This window comes from Peromyscus leucopus, chromosome 8a (genome assembly GCF_004664715.2).
Source record: "Peromyscus leucopus breed LL Stock chromosome 8a, UCI_PerLeu_2.1, whole genome shotgun sequence".
NCBI classification, from domain to species: domain Eukaryota; kingdom Metazoa; phylum Chordata; class Mammalia; order Rodentia; family Cricetidae; genus Peromyscus; species Peromyscus leucopus.
In genome coordinates, this window is record NC_051085.1 from 8,205,668 (window position 1) to 8,230,977 (window position 25,310).

Genomic DNA, 25,310 nt, shown 5'->3' on the forward strand with positions numbered 1-25,310 from the left:
CCTGCCCTAATTCCGTTCAGTTGAGCTTGTTTCTTCTGAGCCCAGACCTTCCCACGCAGCCCAAGCTGACCTCAGACTCTTACCCATGTCAGTTCCAAGTGCTGGACTGCACCACAGGCAAGCACGGTCACAGATGCTTCTCTTAGCATCCTTAATGCAAGTAAAGATGTTAACGTGCCTCCCTATCACCTCGAACTGACGCAAATAAAAATAACTCATCCATACACAACCTGTGGACCTGGTGATAAATGACAATAAGGCATGCAGAGGGCAAGGAGCAAGGAGGAATGTTAAGTAACAAGGAGCTGAAATGTAATTTTGCAACTTCAGAAAAGCATGGCATAAACATTCCCTTACATAAGAGACAATTTGTATTTTAAAAAAACACAGAGGACTTCCATGGTTGAAGTTGTTCCACTACCTATGCATTCAGAAGCTACCTTATCCACAGATGCATTCAAAGTGCGACACCGGGAACCTTTCAAATGAATCATTTATTACATCAGATTGTTATTCTCACATTATGTAAGTTACACATATGCTTATTCTGAGTATTTCACATGGAAAAAATTTAAACTTCTATAGGCAAGCAAAACTGTACCACACAATATATAAGTGGGAAAGGGGTTCTGCTAAACGTTCAAATAAGGCAAGTATTTAAAACAATAAAATGATAACAAAGAAATTAACCATTCCTTAAGAGAATTCAACACTACGAGCTAAATGTTCTTTCTGAGTGTTTTCATATAATCGAGGCAGTGTTTCTTCATTTAAAACATCAAAAATGGAATAAGGCTCATTAACAGACACAGCTGCCTTCAAGACTTCATCCTCAGTTGCTTTCTTTAAATTTAAAAAAAAAAAAAAATCACAAAGTGCACAATTAAGGTATACCAAAAACTGAAGCTGCTACTCTAACAACGGCTGTCCATGCTTAATACTTAGTGGTTTACTGGACCAAATTAGATTTTTCCAGGGGGGGAAAAGATAAGCCACTGTAAAATATTTAGTTTGAAATATATGCTAATACTTTCCATAGAAATCAAAAATTATGGAGGAAAAGGGTTATTCATTATGAGGAATAGGAAGCGAAACACTAGAATGAGCAAACATTTTCAAGGAACAAGCGCCACAGAGGACATGTGCATTCAGTCTTGCAATACAGAGCAATGCAACCCCCTTACTCCAGCCAGTCTACTTCATCGAACTCCGAGTCATCTTCCGAATCACTGTACTCCACAGCAATGCGGCGGGACAGGATGGTGGCGACATCGTTTTCAATCCGCTCATGCTTAGCTTCCTGTTCACGCTGCTCTTCTACCTTTCGTAGCTGAATACCTGATAGAGCGAAGCCAAACCAACCATTTAAAATCAGAATGCAAAAACCAGACACAATCCTCATGGATTAAAACTAAAGGCGCATGAGAAATACTAATGGGAAAATAAAAAGCAAGCTCCACTAAAAGAGAATTTGAAGGAACTGTATTTGAGTTTTAAGTCTTTTGCTACATAATCACCTATAAATTAGATCCTGAACCCCCAGCTATTCCTGGGGATATCTGTATTTATCCACCATGCTCTGCTGCACTTCATGCTCATCTGTAACCAGATGACACACTTCTACCACCTCTAGGGACAAAAAAGCTGCTGAATGTATCTTCTGTGGCCTTGTTGTCCCCTGTCCTTGAAGGAAAGGTACTACCATTCTCTATATTCTTACTTCCGCTTAGGAAATGCTGAAATAAGAAATGAATAAACATATCTTTCTTGTTTCTAAGCGAAGAACTTTAATCCTTTAGAGGCATCTGGAGAAACAAATGTCAATTACACCCCAAATAAACAGCTTCTGCACTGAAAATACTATTTTAAGGAGGTTAAAAATATAGAGGGAGAATTTTTATTAAATTTTCTGTATCACAGAAGTCTAACACTTTAAGTTTCTGCTTTTCTTTTTCAGACAGTCTCATGTAGCCCAGGCTGGCATGGGACTAACTACAGCCAAGAATCACCTAGAACTTCTGATGCCCCTCATGGCTCTATTACAAGTGTAGGCCACTAGGTTCCGGCGTATGTGGCACCTAGAATCAAGCCCAGGGCTCTGTGAACGCTGGGTAAGTACTCTATCAACTGAACTCCATTCCCAACACCAATGCTTTCGATTTCTCCTTTACTTTAAGAAACCCCACTAAGTATGAAAATAGAATGGTTAAATGTCATATTTTTTCCTGAAAGTCATTTAAAATAGATGTCCTACATAGCTCTGTTCCTTAAATACCATTTGTACAAAACCACGGTCACCTAAAAGTTTACAAGTGAGGAACACAGCATTGTCCTAAGTATTTAGAAGGTTTCCAATGCTTTCCACGGCTCTGAGACAATTACCTTTTCGTATTGCTTCCAGTAGTACACTCCTTGCGTCACTGATGACAGGTAGGGTGGATGGATGACGCTTTGGCTCAGAAGCAGGTATAACTTGTGATGGAGGAGATGGGGGCATTAATGGAACATGGGGACCTGGGGCAGTAGATGGAGCTGGATGGAGCCCAGAGGGAGGGTGAGCAAGAGCTGCAACTGTGACAGGTGAGGATGGCCGGATGCCAGGTGGAGGCAGAGGAGGCGGTGGTGGGGGTGGAGGCAGCCCCTGCACTTCCCCTTGTGGAAGTGGATGAACTGGTACAGTCTCACAAACTGGGGCAGCTCTAGCTACTGGTGGAGAAGGCTGGACTAGAGGAGGGGCAATCGGAGGAGGAGCTGGGTGAAGAACGCCAGGGGCAATCTGAAGAGGAGCTGGAGGAGGTGGTACTGCGGGAGCCTGCAAGGCAGTGGCTGGAGGCGGAGGTGGGGGAGGTACTGGGGGGGGAGGAGTTGAAGTCATCGAGGCTCTTAATGAAGAAGTTGACAAGGCAGATGGAAGAGGTGGGGGAGGAGGTGGGGGGGTGGGGCTCACAAACACAGGTGTTCTGCCTGCAGCTGGCGACTGGGGGCGATTTTCTATCAAACCTGTAGCAGAGCTGAAATGATAAAGAGAACCTACAAGTTACTCAACAGGAAACCAAGAAGAAAGTGACTGAAGAAACTATCAATGACTACTGGGAGCTACACCAACAGGCCCATCAACATGTTCCTATAGACATTTTACGTAACAGTATTTCAAAAGAATAAGAACTAAAAGTGTACAAGAAAATGAACAGGTGGTGCTTTGGTTTGTAATAATCTCTGGAACTTCAGTCAGTGCTCTGAACCACGGGGCCATCGCTCCCCGCCATGTGTAATAATCTAACAACTTTCTCAACAGTCTGACTTTGTACACAACTTCCACATCCACTCGGGAATTTTCTGCCCACTTTAGTCAATAGTGTTCAATCCTGCATTATGAGAGGAATCTGCAGTGAGGCACACTTACCACACCGAGGTGGCTGTGCTCACACTCACAGCAGTATTTGGCTAATATGATGACGGTGCATTCACACTTAGCACACCACAGTTGCTGTGTTCACACTCACAGCAGTATTTGGCTCATGTGATGTCGGTGCATTCACACTTACCACACTGCGGTCCTGTGCTCACACTCACAGCAGTATTTGGCTAATGTGATGATGGTGCATTCACACTTACCACACTGCGGTGGCTGTGCTCACACTCACAGCAGTATTTGGCTAATGTGATGATGGTGCATTCACACTTACCACACTGCGGTGGCTGTGCTCACACTCACAGCAGTATTTGGCTCATGTGATGACGGTGCATTCATACTGAGCTGTTAAGGCTCATTGTGTGTCATTTCAGCGAAGCCAATGCCAGCTTATTAAAAACCACAAAAGGAAATTTACAGCCCTTTTTTTCTTCCTAAGTTAGTGATCTGAGGTTTTTGTAGTTTGTTCTATTTTAAACTAAAAATGGTAAAGCTGGGCTGTATTTCTCTGTTAGAAAACCTCTTTAATATGCCTATGTTAAAAATGTCTAAGGTGGATAACTGACCACATTAACATTCAAAATAGCTTCACTGAAATATTGCTACAAGAAACTTTCTATTCTCTTTGAAGTTACTAAAATATTTTTCTTAATATCAAACTAATATATTTGGCCTCCATATTTTAGACCCTTACCACACTGTAAAAATTCATTTTTTCTTAATAAACTGTGTAAGATAATGCTAGTTAACAAAGCTGTAATTACATGAAAACACAAATCTTTAAAGCAGTTATCTAAAGGTCCCCAGGAGAAGGTGCCTGCTCCAATCAGAGGAAAGCAAACACATTTTACAGGCCAAAGGCTCCTTGTTTCGTGAACCAAGTTTTGTTTTGAACAGTTACTTATGGACACTCTCCGGCTGCTTCCACACAACGAAGGCAGACTAAAGCCCCAGTGAAACTATTTGTCCAGAAAGCCCAAAATGTTTCTACTGATCCTTTAAAGAAAAAGGCCACTGGTCCCTAAGATAAAGCATTATGAGGTTGTCCCCGCATACCTGATACACGTGGGTATGGGCTTTGCATCTCCTGCTCCATGCATTGGTGGAGGTGGAGGTGGCTCGTGAGGTCTGACTAAGACCCTTTCCTCAGCTCTGGTCAGAAGTTCACTCATCTGACTGAAGGGCAAGGCAGAAAGCGAGTAAGAGCCATCCATATGATCCACGTATGTCTGTGGCCTTCAAGAAATAGACAAAGAAATAGTGTGTCTATTAGAGAAATGAAATGTTACATAAGTGGTTATTCTTTTGAGTGCCAGTAGTTTATTTCTGTGTGAATTATTTTTAACCAATAATTGACAAGTAAAATGTAAAAACTTGAATTTATTACCACTTGGACATTTGTTTTTTTTTTTTAACTAATAGCTTCCAAAAGTTTTTTTTTCTTTTCTTTTCTTTTTTTTTTTTTTTCCCTAGAGCTGAGGACTGAACCCAGGGCCTTGAGCTTGCTAGGCAAGCACTCTACCAACTGAGCTAAATCCCCAACCCCTTCCAAAAGTTTTCTAACAACAGAAAACTTTCTCTGGTTCTAGGGCCACAGAAAAGACAAGAAAACTGAGAACAGAGCTAAGTAACATAGCAACGTGAGAGTTAGATAAAATTGTAGCTGAGCATGGGGAGATTAGTATTTACCAACTGCAGGGCACTCTGGGAACAAAGCTGGATTAACAGATGTGCAGAGCATGTCACAAATTACTGCGCTTACACTGGTCAACAGGCCAGACAAACACCTATGTTTAACTGTAACAGAGGTGCACAGCTACAGATTTTAGTTTGTTTAATTTCCATTCTTTCAGTTCCTTTAGTTATATAGCTACGCAGAATCTCTCAGATATACATTTCTCTCAAACTGGGCCTCAAAGTTTCAATTACACCTCCAATACTTTCTATGTGTTATTCAAAAGAAGACGTGAAGCTTGTTTCCAATAACATGAGTATGATAATACATACATGAATTTTCCCACAAACTTGAAAACATGTGTCTGTTATGACAGCCATGTTACTCAGCCAGGACCCCTGGCCACTGAGAAAGGAACAGGACCTAGCACACATCTGTAAAAGAAGGTAGTTAATTCTGTCTGAAATCCCCGATGTATCTGCATTTGGGGACAGGGAAAGAACAGAACTGAACCTCTTCTTAGCTCCAGTTTCATGAGATAAATCAATACTTCAAAAATATTCCAGACACACTCTACTATGGCATTCATCACAGTCTACCTCAAATATTGGAGGCAGTTAAATCTTCAGATAAAAGCTGAAACAAATCATTAACATTTCTTTCTACAAATGGCAACACAAAGTCCAAATATGGAAGTGGCCTGCTGGAGGAGGTTGGATTTTGCAGGTTCAGTGGTCAGAGCTAAAATCTTTTCTATTACAACAGAGCGTTCCAACTCCAGTTTGGGAGCCAAGACTGAGAAGGACAGAGAGACAGTGTACATAAATTCAGTGTTCAGCATTCATTCAAAACAAAATAAAAGAAACCTTGTTTCAAAATGAGAGGCCGGGCCATTGGCAACTTCAATATGCTTGTGTAAGAGGTCAGCATCGTCTTCCGCCAGCTCTGGACCCTGGGCCAGCTTCTGCCATTCTCGCCGCCTGTCATGAGGTGCTCTTGGCACTTTTTCGGGTTCATGAGGACGATCTAGATTTTTCTGCTATAACAGAAGCAATGACACAAGCCGAGTGGTGAAATGCTAAATACTTAAAAAGAGGCTACAATAATCCAGATACAATTCTAAGGTCAATGTTTAAAAAAGCAATGTCATCATGATACAGCCAAACATAGGACCATTTTACAGGGACACTCAAAGTTAAAACTGACCGGGGTTTGCTGTAATCCCAGTTTCTCACCACGGTTCTGTAACTCCGTTTCAAACCAAGGGAATAGATGCAAAATGGTGTGCCTAGATTTTAGGCAGAAACCCTCGGAATGCAGGAAAGTCACTAATCCTTACTCCCATACCTACTATTATTAGTAAGTCTCAAGGTTTTACCATGGACAGAACTATCTACCCCTGGTCGGTAACCAAGCCACTGAACTGTCTGTATGGGACACGGCCAGAAAGCACAGTCAGGGGAGAGCCTGAAAGGCCTGGAGAAGGTACAACCACGTCCAAAGGGACAAGGCAGGCCACATACATGAACGAAGTCTGTCAGGTGTAAGACGGGCACACTGTGAATTGGACAGGCATGGCCAGCGAAGGAATTCTATTCAAACAAAGTTTAAAAACCCCCGTGCTTGGCAAACAAAACCTGTGTTCAGGAGCACTCTGGCTTGCCAGTCACCAGTCTGCAAACTGCAGCTAGAACACCAGGGCACTGTCCAGCACGTAAGAATGTAATAGGAGGGTGTCATGGGGACTGAGGAAAGTAGAGACAGACAAAGGCATGATGAAGACAGCCTGTGCCTCTCCTGTGCCAAAAAACTTGTTCCTTCCTTTCTGCGTACTTTAAAAATCAGTATGAAATAGAGCAGATTCAGGAAAATTTTACCAGAAAGTGGAAATGGCAGCACAAGAGACTGGTAACGGGAACTTGGTGAGGACACAACAACCTGTGGACAACAGCTGGGACACACGGTGGGGCTCAATTACGGCCTCCGCTCACATCTACACAACACTCCTTTGTGATCTGTGCAGTCAAGGACTTCAATGCACGGACCCCATGAGCCGAGACTGTCAGAGTATAGGTTAATAGTCTCCCGTGTGCAGCAACACATGAATACAGAACTCCAAGCTCTTAAACCTCTTTAATACCTTCTGCTTTCGCTTTTCCTTCCGCTTATCCTCTGTATCTTGCAACATCTTTTCTTTCCACAGATCAAAGAAATACGAAGGATTGGTATAAAACTTCAGCCCTTCCTTCCCATCGTCCCTGAAATACAGTATGCCAACGCCATGTATTAGGTAAGACAGGAACAATCAGAGAAACTTGTCACCCAAATGTGCTTCCCCTCATATCACAGTCCATTACACCGCACTGTGACACATAGCGTGTGTTACAGTATTGTCTCCCAGCCATTATGCATGTCAGTGATCTTGGCACTCAAGGGAAGAGGGTCACGAGTTCAAGCCTATTCTGGACTGCATAAGGAGATCATGTCTCAAAATGAATAAATATTGCCAAAATAAGGCATTGTAGCAATACATTTTTAAAAAAAATATAAATCAGAAATGAAACTATGGAAAATGAAAAAGCAGGGCTTTTCAGAGTTGATACTCATAGTGTAAAGAACTTCTGTTCAACATAAAAGCCCACTTTTGCTGAATATGGAATTTTCTAAGTCCTTTGAGGAAAGTCGATAATTTGAAATAGTTCTGATGAAAACCCAAGTCTGGAAAGCAGGAGTGTCACTTAGAAAAGAGAACCTCTACCATTTCCAGCAGTGTTCTAACAAAGTTAGTATTCTACTAAGTCCAAAAGGTGTCTCTTAATTTTCAGTTCAATGTTAGCATGCACTTACATCTGTCAACCTGCCTACTGAACTACAGCTTCAAATAACAATTTCAGTATCATTTTTTTCAGGATATGTGGTGTACATCTCAAATTGCCTATTTAACAAATCCCGTGAAAAAATTCCCAAGAAACACAATCGAATTCTCTGAGTAATATGTCTTGAAAGAATTCCTAAGAAACACTAATTCGAGACTTCACTGGAGTGAGTGGTGGAAAGTATTAAAAAAACTACATTTTCATTATTCAGAAAGTGAAGATACACATATCAAGATCAGATAGCATGCAACAATGATGTCTGTCAGTGTTGTGGAACTGTTAGCTTCATTTCCCTATGACTAAAAATTAAATTAAAAAGACAATGACAACTTTACTGACCCAATTCCATGGTAATCAATCACTTTGCTAGTGGCTCTTCATAATAATTACTTGAACAGGTCTTGTCTTTTGTATGTCAGAGCCTGTGAAGCTCGTCTACTGAATAAATAAAGGTTTTCTGAAAGTAACAGGTAGAGAGGCCATTCTGTGGGCTAGAACCAAGTGAGATTCAAACTAACCAAGTGAGATTCAAACTGTGTGTGACTCAAGCATCTTAATCTCAAGCATGAAAGAGACAGCAGGGTTTTTACTGTACTACTCTACTGACCTGTAAGGAGTGAGTATATTGAGTGGTGGAGGTTGCTCACACACATCATATGTCTCCTGCAATGGGATAGGCAAAGTCTTGCGGTCGAAAAGCTGCTGATCTTGAATTGTAGAACTTCGGAAAGCTTTTCTCATCGTTATATCTTGCAAAGATACTAAAACAAAAATCACAACTTCATTTTATTTTCCTAAGACAACTCAGCTGAATGACATATCGATACTGCACATTTATTTCAAAGCTCGTATGCCACAACAGGTTGTGTGCCTTTAGTGACTTCATTAACCAGGAGTCATCCTAAACAGTCTATCATTACATTATCCTGATCATCCTCTGCCTGATCCTCTAGGTGAGTTCTGAACACAGCTTTCGGGTTCTCAAGCCCAGAGGGTCCTAATGGCACATTTCCAGTATTTCTTTTTCTTTGCTGGCTCTTCCTGCCCACCCCACCTAACTTAAACTCTTCCCTTTTTTCTGTCATCTTTTTCCATCTACATCTATTCCTTAGCAGCTGAAAGAACTAAGAATATCTAATGGCATTCTAGGTTAAACAGTGTTGACTTCTTGCTATGTATACTATAAATACGACATGTGGGTGATCTATATTAGTTTTAACTTTACTCCTTTTATCTACCTCACCATAAATTTTTAAAGACTTAGACTTTCTTGTACATTAGTAACCCCATTTATTGGTACAGCACAATGGCATACATGACGACTTAAGGCTAATTTCATTTACTTTTGTAGTGTCCAGCATATTAAAATAAGAAATGCATCAAAATACTGTAGTTTTGACATTTAGAGTGATTTCTTCACATTAAAAAGCTGGGTAAAGCTGATATGATGGTTCCCAGCACTTGGGAGGTGAAGGCAGGAAATTTGCCACAAGTTCCAAGATATAATAGTTTATAGGGGGAGATTCTATCACAAAACAAAACTAGAAACAAAAGAAGAAGGTGTCTTACATACTGAGTGTGCATGACCTTAAGCATACAAATGCTGTATACCACAGCAATGCCAGAAAGCAATCACAATTTTCCACAACTTCCCCTAAAATACAGGGTCATTTCTTCCAAGTAAAGTTTGTGAACAACTGGATCTGTGTGGCCCAGGCAGAGCATCTTCCACAAGTCCACAACCCCACCTTGTGATGGATTTGTAAACATGAGAATACAATTCAGGGGTAGGAAAAGAAAAGGCTCTCCTGCTGTCTTTGGAGAGGGGTCAGCAGGTACTTAATGAGTAGACACTGCGTGTGATGCATGCTTTCACTAAACTCGTTTCATTCACCCTTTTCATTTTTCAGTGAGACCAGAACTGCTTTCCCAATCTTTAAATACAAACAGCCAAAGCTAGAAAACACACAACAGGCTCAGCAAACGAGGCTAAGCAGCCCAGCAGAACAGAAACAGATCTGGTCTGCAGGCTAATTCTTCCCACAATCCGCATCCTGTTTTCAGGCGGAGCAACGAACACGGTCAGTTGTTGCTGCTCCCTCGCTCAACCCAGCAACTTAACCAGCAACCAAACCAGAGCTGCTGCCAACAGATGCCCAAAGCATCTGGTAAAGGACACCAAAAGCATGCAAACTAGTCAGTCCTTCTGTCTTCAGCTCTTCTCTGCAGCCTACTGAGAAACACCCCACTGCGACAATGACAGTGCCCTTCCACTAGACAAGATCTTGTATTACCTCAATAGTACCAGACACACAGTAAGTATGTCAGCTCTATATGCTCATAAACAAAATTGAATTAAATATAATTGTATACATTTTTATAACATTTTTACACACTTTCTTAATTACTTGGCAGTTTCATGGCTGCTACCACTTAAAGATAATTGAAAATACTTTTATCATACTCTGTAGTTTAATTATATGTGCACAATGTTATTTTCTTTGAATTCCCACTGAATTTCAAAGCCCAGATTGAATCACAAATCTCCACAAACAATCCCAATTATTCACATTCAAAACAGTTAAGTGTTCAGCTTTTAGATTGAGAATTCTTCTCCAGAAAAAATAATTCTGATATACTCACACCTTTAGTCATTTACTGGTATCAGTACTTGTACTTGGTGATGGTATTAAGACATTTATTAGCATCTAACAGTATGAGAGGAACCAGAATGCAGTGTGTACATGCATCAAAACGTCAAGGAAGAAAGCCAATAAAATGCTGTATTTAAAAAGTAACAGCATTTTGAATTAAATGTTAATTTTTGTTATATATATAAATGGAATTTATATAGGAATTCTTACATGGCATACATTTGTAACTATTTAAAAAGAAAATGATGATATAAATTATATTTGAAAGTATATATGGTTATAAGGTATTTCTCAACAATAACAATTAGATATTTTTCAAGAATTTCATGAAATGTGATTAATGTACACAACTATATTTCAAAGGAAAGCTCAAAGAAAGACAACCTACATGTAAAACATACACGTGACAGAGGATTTGGACCTAGAATCCAGAAACACTCTTACAACTTCACAATAAAAAGAATTCGATTTTAAAATGAGGTATAGAAGGAAGAACATCTAGGAACAAAGAACTGAATGGATATTTCTCCAAGGAAATATACACAGGGCTCCACGGTCAATACCATTAGTCACCAGAGAAACACACACAGATCTTAAGAACAAAGTGGAGGACACTGGTCACGAGACCTCTGACTGTCGTTCACTCAAATGACATGTCAGATTAGCAAAGTCCACTGATACAGTAGATTAGGATAAGACACAGGCAGGGTGGGAGAAGGAATCTGGAGTGGGCCCTTTTGATGGAGTGCTAAAAATATTCTAAAATTGACTGCAGTTATAAAACTGGTTATACGATAAAAAGACCTTGCTGAACTGTATCTCAATTTTAATGAATGATGAACGTTAAGAGTAATAAATCCTTATTACATTATGCCAAAAGGAGTTGTTCAATTAAGATATTCATCCTAACACTCTACTCTTTGCTTTGAAAATATTCTTTAATGTTTTCATTGTTTAAATTTGGATCTATAACTTGAATTTATACTAAAAGTGTTACTCAGCAAAAAAATCTGATGAGGATATCATGAAAAATTCACATGAAACAATTCTCTATAGTATATAAATGAAATTTATATTGTTTTATTTCTTTCTATGAATAATAAAAAAAAGCAAACAATCCAGCCAATCCCAGCACTCAAGAGGCAGTTATAGGTGCTGCTCCGAGTTCAAGGTCAGCCTTATCTACAGAGCGAGTTCCAGATAGCCAGGTCTATCTACAGAGAAACCTCTTCTCAAAAAACCAAAAAAAAAAAAAAAAAAAAAAAAAAAAAAAAAAAAAAAACAACCACCTAATAACAAAACGCAAAAGAATTATCAGTGTTTCAAGGCATTAAAAAAGTTAATATGCAAGATATCTATTGAAGCTGGGCGGTTCTACCATTAATAAATAGCAATGTGGTTTTTTAATAAAACCTTATATCTCCATTTTATTCTTGGCATAGAACAATTTGTTTGGGAATGGTCATTTAGAGCAGACAGTAGCAGCAGTCAATTAAATATCAAAGTCATAGTTTAGCAATACATACACAAAGGCACAGTTAAAGAAGTGACATGAGGCTGGGCGTTGGTGGACATGCTTAATCCAGCACTCGGAGCAGAGCCAGGCGGATCTCTGTGAGTTCGAGGCCAGCCTGGTCTACAGAGTGAGATCCAAGAAAGGCGCAAAGCTACACAGAGAAACCCTGTCTCGAAAAACCAAAAAAAAAAAAAAAAGCACACAAAAAGTAAGGGAGAAAGAACTGAAGAAAGTCTGAAGTCAAGAAATAAATAGTATTCCCAAAAAGGCTTGTTTTTAAAGTAGCAATGGAAGTCAAGCTGACTTGGTATTATCTTAGATAATACACTGGTTTATTTTTGCATGGATACAAAAGGCCAAGGGGCGACTGTAATCAATCCACACTTAAAACTGCTCACAAACATACTCATCTCCTGTTTTAATACAACATAAAGAAAATACAGAGTAAACTTACGTTCTTCTTCTTTAGGGTCAAGCTGTGTGACGCTAACAGACAAACGATCCACACGTTCTTGTAACGAGTTAACTCTGAAGGAAAAACTATGTGCTTCATTGAATAATTCTCCAAATATGTCTTCAGCATACTTACCTAAGCAAAAATGAAACACACCACAGTGTAATGCAGCTGTGATCACTCATTCACAAGAAGCAGGTTAACCCTGTCACTTAGGGCATTCATCTGGAACTGCATTCATAAGAAACAGGTCAACTCCTCTTACATAGGGCACTCATTTGGAACCGCCTTACACTTGAAACCCCATCCTAATGTTACCCAGCAATATGAGGGTGGTGGAGACAGGTGTGTGTGTGTGTGTGTGTGTGTGTGTCTGGGAAAACTGACTCTAAACCCTGCCCTACCACATTCTGCTTGGGGACTTGTGTCTAAAATGGGAAGACTTTAAATGTTTTATACTTAACTTCCAGATGAGGGTTAGGGAAGACTATTATGTAAAAATACATACAAAAAATTTTTTTCACTCTGTAATCAGTGTTTGTACACAAACTCTGCTAGAGCTGGATTTCAAGCCAGAGGCAGAATACAAGACTAGTTACTGTCTCAGGAAACACAGAACCAACACTTATGAGAGACATTTGACCTCTTATTATAATTGCTTTTAAAAATCATCAAAAAGCTAAATTCTTCACCTTTTTAGTCATGTATATCCTTATTACCAAAAATCATACTGTGACACAACCAAGCGGACCCTCACCAGAGGCTGAGCAGAAGGCTGCTCAAACTTAACTTTCAACTTTAAAATGTGTGACCTAAATATCTTTTCTTTGCAGGTATCCAGATTCAAGTATTTTGTTATAGCAACAGAAAATGGAATAATGCACTGTCTGTCAAATTATTTACACGTGAGAGCAAAAACTAGACTTTATTAGTTCAACCCGGCAGTGTAAGCTGACTTTTCACAAGGGAAAAACCACAGGAAGGGCGAGAGCAGAAGACACCTTTGAGGTAATCAGAGCCGCGATGGTTAAGAGAAAACAAAACAGAAGAAATTTATGAAGTGAATTTTAAATTTTCATTAGTTCTCTAGTACAAAGATAGTAGTTACTAATTACTTTCTAACAGGTAAACATAAAATCTTAATGGGGGATGTCCCTAACCACACGAAGCACCGTAGGTTACTTTCACTGCTGTGTTCACGGGCAGTGTTTGCACTATGGGGTAAGACAGAGAACTCAGCGTTGTCAGGAGCTGTTTTACTTGGTTTCTGTTTGTTTGCCTGGTGGAAGCCGAGGTCTCTTGCCGTTTCACATCACGGTGTGTTTTAGACTCTTGGTCACATATTCTGGCTTCCCTTATACAAGTCACATTACTGGCCTACTGCTATCACTGTCCTCGCTCTCTATACCTTTCATTATATGAAGATATTTCCTTATATTAATACAATATATTTAAAAAGAGATCCTAAAGTTGCAAAATGGGAACAGTCGAACTCTCCAGAAATAGTAAGAAGTAACCAACCAAGCAAAGTCCTATCCTGGCTCTCTATCTTCTAAGATCAAATCACATTTTCCCATCAATCTCAATAATTCTAATCTCCATGTGATACTGATTTGAGAGATGCTGTTAACAGGAAGAAGAAATTACCATTCAAACTCACTGATTTTATAAAGTGACTAAAATTCTCATGGTTAACATTAAAATCTTTCTATGAAACATCCCTCCTAAAATCACAAGTACATTTTCTTAACACTCTAAGTCCAAAGCAAATTCTGGTTTTCAATGTTTAAACTGATATAAATGCTTACTTAGGCTACTCAGTTGTCTAATTATATTTGCCAGGGAAATGTTGGTTACACATTCCAGTTCATTCTTAATGCCCCTGGGCAGCGCTGTGTGGCACAAGTGCCTCGGATCAATGTTTCTTTTCACTAGTGGCATCTTGAGATCAACAGCTGTACCAGCTCACCTGTGAGAAACAGAAAGAGAAACCTGTATTATAGCTGTAACACACAATGGCACATTTAAGACTGAAGTTACACACTGTATGAAGACAAAATAGAGCCACCTCATCCAAAGCCAAACTTATTTGTTAACTATTTCTTTGCAATTACTAGTACACACACACACACACACACACACACACACACACACACACACACACACACAGCATTCTTGTAAATTTTCAGTATCAACTGCCCCATGGGAATTCATACCACTGTTACTTAGCGCGGGTAGAGATTTGTACTATGTGACTGGTGTAAGAGATCCTCGCTAAGGAAGTCTAAAAAAGCTGAGAAGTAGCATCAAGTTTATATTTCTACATGTACCAGCTGTGCTCACCACCTGAAATCTCATCAAATCTACCAAATCTTTAATTATCAAAAAGTCCTGCTTCTTTGAACTGCAGTCTGTCCTCACTTGAAGGATCCCCACGTGCACAAATTCAGCAAGCAAGGGTTAAACAACGTCTCCCAACACCGTGGTTCAAATTTCACTGACCAGAAAATATCAACTATGAATGCATAAACTCAAGCATCATTATGCGCAGTGTGGGCTACAAATCAGTCACCATGAGATGCCCCGTGATCAGGGTGACCAACCAAAGTCAGTTTGTTGCACTGTGTGTGTGTTATGCACTCACAGACAGCAAAGCTTTTCACTGTGATGCCTTCTTGCCTGTCATTCTAAATGCCCCCCCACACACACACTTGTACACAACGGATGGCTGGAAAGGGGAGTCGACAGAGATGAAAGAGCAGCCAACACCAACAAAAGACGGCAATGCGAAAACGAAATTCAAATATAATCCAAGTGCACTAAAAGACCAAACAGCCGGCTAGAAATGCCACTAGTGCCAGTGCTGGAAAGACCCAGCAAAGGTCACCTTAGGGCCACAGATGAGAAATGTGCTGGTGACAAAGGGCGTGTGTGCCGCATTCAGTGAACGCTCGAAGAAGAATTTCGCACGCCAGGAAGCCTTGGCACCGCTGCCGCCGCAGTGCACAGAGGGACCGGAGACTGCATCGGAGGCTGATTCAAATGCAGCAGAGAGAAGCTGCGAGTTTGCCAAGGCACAGGCAGACACCTCACTCTGCTAACTGCGCTTCTGTACGCTGCACAAGGCAAATGCTGTTCAAAACGCTCTTGGCAAGTTCCTTAGTAAGAAATTCTTTAGTAAGAAATTCTTAAGGAATTCTAATGGTTTAAGTTACATTTTACTTATATCCAGTCAATTTTACTTCTTAAAAAAAGTCCTTGTACATTTTTAACAGCAAAAGAGTTTTAAGGTTTTCTGGTGGTTTTTAACTGTGTGTATGATGTGTATAGGTGCAGACATGCACATGTGGACAGCAGAGAACTTCTTAGCATCTGTTCTCTCCTTCAAGCAAGGGCAATGGGGATCAAACCCCTGTCTTCAGGCTTGTGGCAAAGCACTTCTACCTGCTGAGTCCTCTGGTCCTCAAGACACTGCTTTGGAGAATAAAACAAAAACCAGGGAACATTAAAACATCATAAAGAAAGAGTATAATTTCTCCCATGGATTAAGATCATTTCCTGTAGTCTCAATGGTGTGTGTGTGTGTGTGTGTGTGTGTGTGTGTGTAAGCCAGAGGTCAATGTTGAGTATCTTCCTCAATCACTCTCCACCTTGTTTTTTGAGACAGGGTCTCTCCCTAAACCTAGAGCTTAAAGAATCAAGGCAACCAGGTAGTCTGGCCCCGGGACTCTCGTGTGTGGCTCCCAGCACCAGAACGGCTGGTGTGCACGGCTACACTAATGTTCTACACAGGTGACGGACAGGATGGTGGACATGGGTCCTTGTGCTCACCCAGTAAGAACTTTACTGACTGAAACATCTCTCCAGCCCCGTGGTTTATTTTTCAAAATATGAGGGACGGGGGGGGGGGGGGGAGGGAAGAGAGGGGAGAGGGAGAGAGGAGAGAGAGAGGGAGAGAGAGAGAGGGAGGGAGGGAGGGAGGGAGAGGGAGAGGGAGAGGAGAGGGAGAGGGAGGGAGAGGGAGAGGGAGAGAGAGAGAGAGAGAGAGAGAGAGAGAAAGAAAGAGAGCTCACGTGTGTTCAGACTCTCCTGCTCCTAGATTCCTCCTCCCCCTCCCTGACTCTGACAGTCCTGTCCTCACATGCTGCTCTGCCTCGCACGCCTCTCCTTTTCTCCTCCTCCCAGGGAACACTAACTGTTGAGACTGTACTAAGCACCTCTCCTCTGAAATATCACTGAACTCCCCAGGAAGATGTAACTACAACTTTTGGTGTCCTCAACTTTGACCCATATTTACATTTAACAGAATTCTACCAAGTATATGCTACTGTATTGGACTGGGTCATATATTTAGACTTTAGTGAAAAATTTGAGAGAACCAAAATCTTGCCTTATTCAACTTATATTTCTAATATCTAAATAGGTGATGATCAGATGATCAAGAGTTGATCAATATACACGTGGAAGAAAAAGCAGAGTCACGGCATGGAAGTGCAAGACCACCGAGACTCTCTAGGTCACTGAGGAGGCAGACAAGCACACACACCTTTCTAAAGCAACTATCTCATTATCATTTCAAGAGTTGAGGGTTTTTTTTATTTGCACAAAAAAGGATATATTGAGAAAAATCATGTCCTACAGTTGCGCCACGGAATCAACGTTTGCCCGTTTTGTACAGGGATAAAGGAGGGATAGGACTTATTTTTGGGGCACCTGTAGACTCCAGCTCAAAGGCTAAGGGACAGCAAACACATACCTTCTGGTGGAAAAATGTAGAAAGGCTTATGAAGTAGTTTCAAACATTACTGTGATAATAAAAGGAAAATGGCCTTCAGTGTGTTTACAACAGTGTCTTTCCATACAACGAAAAGGTCCCTGAAATCAAGTCTGCCCCTGACCCTCCCTTTACTTCAGTTCACTCCAGACTCATTTCTCATTTCCCTGTCGAAACTGCAATGACCATCTCTCTAATCCAGCTACCAAATCTTAGCGATAAAACGGAAACAAAAGCTATGAAAATGTCAGCTTCCTAGTTTTAGAGATCCCTTCACCACTTTTAACACAGTACCTTCTGCCAGATTAAAGAGAATAAAAACCAAAATATACAATAAAACATAAATTAATTACCAAGCGAATATGAAATCAAATTTATTTCATTGTTTTTAATATACTAAAAATGACATTTTATTTAAAAGCAATACAAAACTGCACAGTATGAGCCAATTGCATATAACTTAACATCTTTTAAACTATCAATGTTTAACCTGATTAAAGGGAAACTTTAATCTAACAAGAAGGCCAAAATATATTGGGCTATATCATAAAACAACTCGTTTCTGAAATTGTTGCTCTGTTTCCCTAGGTCACAGCTGAAGACACTACCATAGCAACCCCTCACTTCCTAACTATTATATAACCCACATGGTTCTAAAAATAATCAGCTGTTGAAGATATAAAAACCTAAAGCAATTCTCAGGTTTTTCAAATGTATATTTTCAATGTTCTTAGCAAATAAATTATCAATTACTGATGCAAACTTAATCACGTGTCACCTAAACAGACCAATTCTTAAATTCTTAAAAATATATATATATTTTTTTCTCCGAGACAGGGTTTCTCTGTGTAGCTTTGCGCCCTTCCTGGAACTCAGTTGGTAGCCCAGGCTGGCCTCAAACTCACAGAGATCCATCCGCCTGGCTCTGCTTCCCCAAGTGCTGGGATTAAAGGCATGGGCTACCACTGCCTGGCAAAATAATTTTTAAGATAAAAATTTTAGCAAAAATCTAAGTAATGTTTTTAATTAGGAAAACATACCTTTTATGGGCATAGTTCTAAATCCTGAAGCAGGCTGTGATTTAAATTTTTAAATTAGCTGCAATAATGCTGAGGATGACAGGTTTACTAAAGTAATAGACTGAATGGTCCCTTTGAGAGCAAAGAAAACGCACTCAAGCAATTCAACCTCAGCAATCTGACAGCATCTGAAACTGAAGTTGCACTTTGGCGACCACATTAATCATTTTCTAAGTTCTTTTAAGCCTGTTTTCTGCTGATTTTTAATGAGGCACACCTATGTATAAAAACATGAAGCAATATGCAAGTGTCAAGATATCCTAAGATCAGATATCATAATGATGTTGAAACTTTAGAGAGCACAAAAACAAGTTATACAAATTCTCATTTTCAGAACTCAAAAAACTAACCTATGGGGAAGCCAGCCACAGGCCTGCTCCACACAGGGCTGGGCGCCACTACGATGAACAGGAGAAATGGGAGGAGAAGCAGAGTGGTTCGTGCGCTGTGGAAGCAGAACTGAAGACACAGGATGGTGAGGAACAGGCTGCTATGGGTGGGCCGTGTAATGTCCCAGCCTGTGCTGCAGTCAAAGGCCATGTCTGGGTCTGTGGCCCTAATGAAGCCCAGGTCTGTGTTGATGTTCATGACCCATGATACCACTGAGAGCTATGAGGATGCCCATGGTCTGGATGCCACCTGAGGCCATGTTTATGTCTGAGGGCCATACTGATCTGAGTGGCCTGAGCTGCTGCTACCTGAGGTCATGCTGACATCCAAACCTAAGCTGCAGCCGAGAGCCATAGGTGGATCCATGGCCCTGCTGCAGCCTGGGTCTGTGTTGAGATCTGTGGTCCCTGTTATTACCAGGGGCCAGAGGAGAGCTGGCCCAGGTGGTCTGGGCACCAGAGAACTGGTCCTGCCCCTCGTCAGCTGTCTCGGCTGGAGAGCCGTCCCCGCTCCGGGGAGAAATGGCCCCAAGGGCATCAGCATGGGAGAGCTGGTCCCGACCTTGCCTGAGGGGCCGCCCCAACAGAGGCCTGGACTGACCAACTCCGCTACCACCCAGGCCCACATCTAGGGCTTTGAGTTGGCCCACCCCAACATCTATCTACCCCATCTATGAGCTGCTGCTGCTGGAGTGTGTGAAGGTACCAGTCCTGTGGAACTATAGCTACAGGATCTCCATGACTCAGGGCATGTGTGCCAGAGATCAGAGGCCTTGAACCAGACCAATAACTCATTGCAAAAGGGTGTACTGTGGTCATACTGCAGACCCCAAGGCCACTATGACAAATGATTATGTGATGGAGAGGTGGGAAGGATGGAGGAGCTAAGTGTTTTGTTTTGTTAATTTCCTTTTTTGGAGGGGGCTCCGAGGGTGGAGGGTGGACACAGGACTGGGATATGAGTGGGATTGGGGCGCAAGATGTGAAATTCACAAAGAATCAATTCAAAAAATTACGAAAAGGGGGGGGAACTAGCCTATAAAATTACTTAAACTGTTTAAAGGAGTACATGCAAACAATGCAAAAAAAAATCACTGCTTAAAAACTATAATAATTATAACCAATAACTATTTTTTAGTTTAAATGCAAAATGTTCTTCGCATACTCATATATTTAAAGGGACCCCCGCTGGTGACAGCTGGAGACTACAGAACATTCGAGAAGGCCCTGCTGGAGGAGGTGGGTCTAGTAAGTGTGGGATTTAGAGGGTTAGCCTGCCTTATCCCGGCCCTCTCTGCCTCTTAGTCCAGCTGCCATGTGAAGATCTCCACCACATGTTCCTGCAGCCACAGAACTGCTGTCACCCCCTCCCCAGCAGCCAAAACCAAAACCCAAACAAAACAAAAAACAACCTTCTGTACGTTACTTCTGTCAATACTTTGTTAGCGCAACAAGAAAAGTAACTAATACAACCTGCTAAAGCAATTACATATGGAGCATAAGAATTTCTAGTATTTTCCTATGAGATCAGCAGTAAGTCCTAAGTCTTAGGACCCATGTCAGTCTAACAGCCAATGATCATTTCAAGTGGCTTTCTTAGTTAAAACAACAACAACAACAAAAATTAGTATTATTTAAAAAAAAAAAAGACTTAATTCACTTTATTCTTCTTGTGTAAAAACCCTTAGGTGGTGGGCACAGCTGGAGCCTGGGTCCCTGAACAGAGACTCTGGTGTGGGTTTTCATAAGATGGTCAGTGAATTTCTGATAAGGAGACTTGGTGAACAATCTCTTTCCTGAGGTTGGGATCAGGTAGTTGCTGTAAGTCTTGGAGGTGGCATCAAAGGTGGCCTTGGCAAAGTTGCCCGGGGTGGCAGTGCGGCCCCTGGGTGACGTGTAGTAGTCATCAACACCGGCCATCAGCAGCAGCTTCGCAGGCACAGGGGCAGAGATGAAGCCAGAGCCTCTGGGGGCAGGGATGAGAGGCACCAACACAGAGCCACAGCGGCCTGCAGGACAGCGTGGGGCTTGCCAATCTTGTTCCCCCAGTAGCCTCTGCACAGGGACATTGGAAGGCTTGGCCAAGACGATGGCCCCTCGGATGGCAGTGGCTACCTCCTTGGAGCACTTAACACCAAGACCATCATGATCATTGTAGTCCCTGATAGCGACAAAAGCCTTGAACCTGGTCCGCTGGCCAGCCCCGTTTCTGCAGTGGCATGATCTTCAGAACCTCCATCCTTTAGGGATGCGCCCAGGAAACAGTCAGTAATCTCCGATTCCTTAATGGGCAAGGAGAACAGGTAGATCTGCTCCAGGGACTTATCTCTGTGTCCTTGACCAGGCAGCCCAGCTTGGTAATGGGGATCCACTCATCTTCAGCTTTACCTCCCCAAGCCTGCTGGCTTCGACCACAGCCATGGCCTTGACCTCGACTGTGGTCTAAGGACTAAGACGATGCCGAATCCTCCGAGGAAGCTGCTGCAGCCTCCTAATCCCGGGCCCCCAGTTCCTCCAGACCCTCCTGCTGTACAGCATCATCCATCAATTGATGTTTTCTCGAAGAAGGAGTACTGAAAATTTTACATCACAGAAACTATTTTCAATTTCCCTAAGACTATTGGATATTTAGTTACTGAATCTAAAGATCTATTATGTGATCAATGGGGAAAGACCAGCACGAAATAATTATTCAAATAATAAGTTCCCATAGTTTAAATATTTTAAGAAATTTTGACAGAGAAGTGTGTGTGTGTTGTGTGTGTGTGTGTGTTGTGTGTGTAGTATGTGTGTTTGTGTACAGGTGAACTGGCCCATGTGTGTGCACAGATGTCAAGTTTGGGTATATCTCTATATGCTCTTCACCTTACTATTACTATTAGTGATGTTATTTTCTTGGGACAGGGTGGCACACTGAACCTGGAGCTTGCCGGTGCAGCTGGAAGGCTGGCTCATGATGCCCGGTTCCCGCCTGTCTCTGCTCTCAGTGTCTCGGGGCTGAGGTTACAGGTGAGCAGCATCACATCCAGCTCTCTGTCTGCATCTGAACTCACATCCTCACACCTACGCTGCCACCACTTTATCCCGAGCTAAGGAAACACTGTTAACAGAAATGTCCTATTCCCTTGAGATTAGAATTGATGTAATTACATGTAATAAACTAATTACATAATTTCAGCATGGAGATGTTTAGAGAAATTCTTGGAAAATTTTCTCTTAAAATACTATACAAGTAACAAGATGCTTCACAGTTTTGAAAGGCAAAACTGATTAAGGTAATATAAAAGTTTTGAAAAAGAATTCATAAGAATTACACTAAAACAAAATATATAAATCTAATTTTGAAACACAAATTCAATCATGTAACATCACAGACCTCTAAACAACGAATTATTATAAACATACTGTTTAAAAGAGTACCAGTACAGGGCTTCATAACTTGCTTCCCATTAAACCTCCAGTGTTTAGATCCCAGACTTTCATTACTGTAAATGTTCATTATTGTGAGTGAAAATCTGAAGGAAACAAACAGAGCTTAGCAGTGTAATGAAAGAAGCTCGTAGGAAACCACCTCAGGATTATACACAAATAACACGCTTCCTCTTTTTTGTGAACATTCAACTACTCCCTGTTACTGAATCTGCAGTCAAGATAACAAAATCAATTTATGAGCCTAAAGAACTATGAATCAAACTATGAACCACACTGGAAGACTCCAGGTACCGGGCTGCTTTCAGATGCTCTGGCCTCTGCTTAAAGAATTTATCCTGAGAGCAAGGCTACCTTTACAAAAAAAATCAGGTAATTATATTTTGTACTCCATGTGACAATACTAAAATGCTACATTTTGGTAGTCTGAGACTGAAAAGGATAAATCATTAGATGAAATAAAGAAAAAGCAAATGAAATAAGCTACACAGCAATCATAACGCTGACAGTATCAGCCATTTCAAGAGTCGAAGGAGACTCTGCACACAAGCAGTAATTAGATCACCAGACCCAAGGTTATTATGTGATTCCATGTTACTCTTCAAGAAAACATGTATTTCTTAGGTTAATAAACCAGTACCGAAACTTTACAAATCTGTATTATTACAGCGATGTTCTTTTCAGTAGTTACAGAGATGTTACTTTGAAATTTGAGATGTCTGCACCACAAATTCAGATTAAGTCACCTGAAAAACAAGATCAAGCACTCTATGTTAAAAAGTGCATCTTTAGGCATTTGAGGCACTTCACATTGTGCCCCTGCACTAAAAAGGGTAAAGCAGGCAGACTATTGTGAGTTCAAGGCCAGCCTGAGTGACAGAGTGAGTTCTTTGAGGTTCGCTTGGGCCACAGAGTAATGAACCCTGTGTGAAAATCAGTATTTACCTATGGAGTAGTTATGGTGCCAACACAAGGCTATCCAACAACTCACAGTTTATTAAACACCAATGAATCTACTTCTGTACGGCATGCTGAAGGGGCAAGAAAAACAGGCTGTCTTTGGATTGCCTATGATCTAGTGTCTAACTATATAAGATCTATTTTTTAAAAAAAAGATTTATTTATTTATTTATTATTATGTACACAGTGTTCTGTCTGCATGTATGCCTGCAAGCCAGAAGAGGCACCAGATCTCATTACAGATGGTTGTGAGCCACCATGTGGTTGCTGGGAATTAAACTCAGGACCTCTGGAAGAACAGCTAGTGCTCTAACCGCTGAGCTATCTCTCCAGCCAAAGATCAAATTTCTTTAAAAGAGATGCTTAAATAGAGATCAAAGGGATTATCAAGAGTTAGCAAGTTGAGAGAGCTGAGTTTAGATTTTCACTTGAACTTAAATACCTGAGTTCAAACACCTCAGACACCTCATATGCAAACAAGTCCCAGAACTGGGAAAGACCAGCATGGGTAGAATGTAAATAAAGAAGACGGGGCAATGAGTAGAAGACTGGATTAAATAGGACCCCGAACACCGTCTGAAGATGTTTGGCACTACCCTAACAGAAGCCTCTGAACAAACTGCAAACCAAGATGGGGCTGACTATTCTAATCTCCGTTGATCATCTTTCTTTCTATAAAGACTTGAGCAGCAGGAAACAGCAAAGTGGAGGTGGACCAGCTGGAAGATGAAGGAAGAAGTCTAGGTGATACAAATGGTAGTCACCAGCACTTGGTGACATTCTGGCATCAATTTAGGGTATATCCTAGAGGTAGAATAAATGAAGGATGATTAGGAGTAAGATCCGAATTTTGGGTGTAAGAAAATTTCTACAGTTAGTTCATACCAAAATTATTTCTGAAGTATAGCAATTATATCAACCTATTATTCTGATCCATAAAATCTGTGTACCATGAAGGGATTTATCAACAACTGGGAAAATAACCTTATGTAGAAAGTAATTAAATGATGTTTGGAGAAGGAACCAATGTAAAAGTGCTAAGTTTTAAGGTGGAAGTCAATTAGGAAGATAAGATATTTAGTGGTTTCATTCATCTTCCATTAGTATTTTTCCTGTGTTTTATTATTCTCCTGTATGACATACACATTTTACCTATTCCAGGCCAAAGGAGAAAGCTTAAATCCATATAACCACTCTGTTCTCCTACATCATTCCCATACTCTACACCTGAAACCTGTGTCTTCCAGACTTGTGGACCACACGGCCAAGGCAAACAATATTCCCAGCACTCCAGCCTGCACTGCTAGCCAACCCACGCACACATGCAGTGATGTCTTCTTTTGCAGAGGACGGTGTGGCAGAAGAGAGGATCTGCATGATGAACGATTCGTTCACTTCTTGACTGTCCTGACCATACTCTCCATATGTCTGAGCAAACTGAATGAATGGTGACCATGTCAACGGCATCATCTGTGCTGTAGTCTGTGAAACTAAACATCCACAATGAGATAAATTTTTTATTTTCCTTTCTAAATGCACTATTCAAAATGGACAGTTCATAGGACTTCAACAATTGCAAGGCTAACAGTAGAGTGATGCTGTGGGGTGGTCTGTATGTCAAATGTGTTGTTCTGATTGGTCAATAAATAAAACACTGATTGGCCAGTGGCCAGGCAGGAAGTATAGGCAGGGCTAGCAGAGAGGAGAATTGAGAGAACAGAAAGGCGGAGGGAGACACTGCCTGCAGCGGCCGCCAGGACAAGGAAGATGTAAGGTACCGGTAAGCCACGAGCCACGTGGCAAAAAGTACAGATTAATAGAAATGGGCTAAATGTAAGAGTAAGAGCTAGACAATGATAGGCCTGAGCTAATGGCCAAGCAGTTTAAATAATGTAAGAGTCTGTGTGTTTATTTTATAAGTGGGCTCTAGGACTGGCAGGACTTGGCAGGAGCTGGAGATAAATTCTCCAGCTACACAGCGACATACAGGATTGGGCATTTTTAAAAACTTAAAAGCATTTACTGTTATTGTGTGGGCTTTGCAGTGCATGCCACAGGGCATTTGTAGAAGTCAAAGGACAACCCCCTTTCA

The 25,310-nt window shown here is 41.1% G+C and overlaps 1 protein-coding gene and 1 pseudogene across 3 annotated transcripts in view; both read right to left on the bottom strand.

The window, feature by feature from the left end:
- Positions 1-474: 474 nt before the first annotated feature.
- The window catches only part of Wasf1 (WASP family member 1), a 50,891-nt gene continuing 26,055 nt past the window's right edge, over positions 475-25,310 (bottom strand). For 2 of the 3 annotated variants that reach the window (XM_028890243.2, XM_028890244.2), the window contains 8 exons: positions 14,396-14,556; positions 12,588-12,722; positions 8,571-8,724; positions 7,228-7,345; positions 5,954-6,126; positions 4,469-4,648; positions 2,383-3,011; positions 475-1,338 (listed from right to left, as the gene is read on the bottom strand). In XM_028890243.2, the coding sequence (XP_028746076.1) occupies positions 1,181-1,338; positions 2,383-3,011; positions 4,469-4,648; positions 5,954-6,126; positions 7,228-7,345; positions 8,571-8,724; positions 12,588-12,722; positions 14,396-14,528 (1,680 nt within the window). In that variant the 5' untranslated portion in view covers positions 14,529-14,556 and the 3' untranslated portion in view covers positions 475-1,180. The remainder of the gene's footprint in view (positions 1,339-2,382; positions 3,012-4,468; positions 4,649-5,953; positions 6,127-7,227; positions 7,346-8,570; positions 8,725-12,587; positions 12,723-14,395; positions 14,557-25,310) is intronic. The other variant, XM_028890245.2, reaches the window with a different exon arrangement.
- On the bottom strand, positions 19,857-24,685 carry LOC114707500 (annotated as a pseudogene).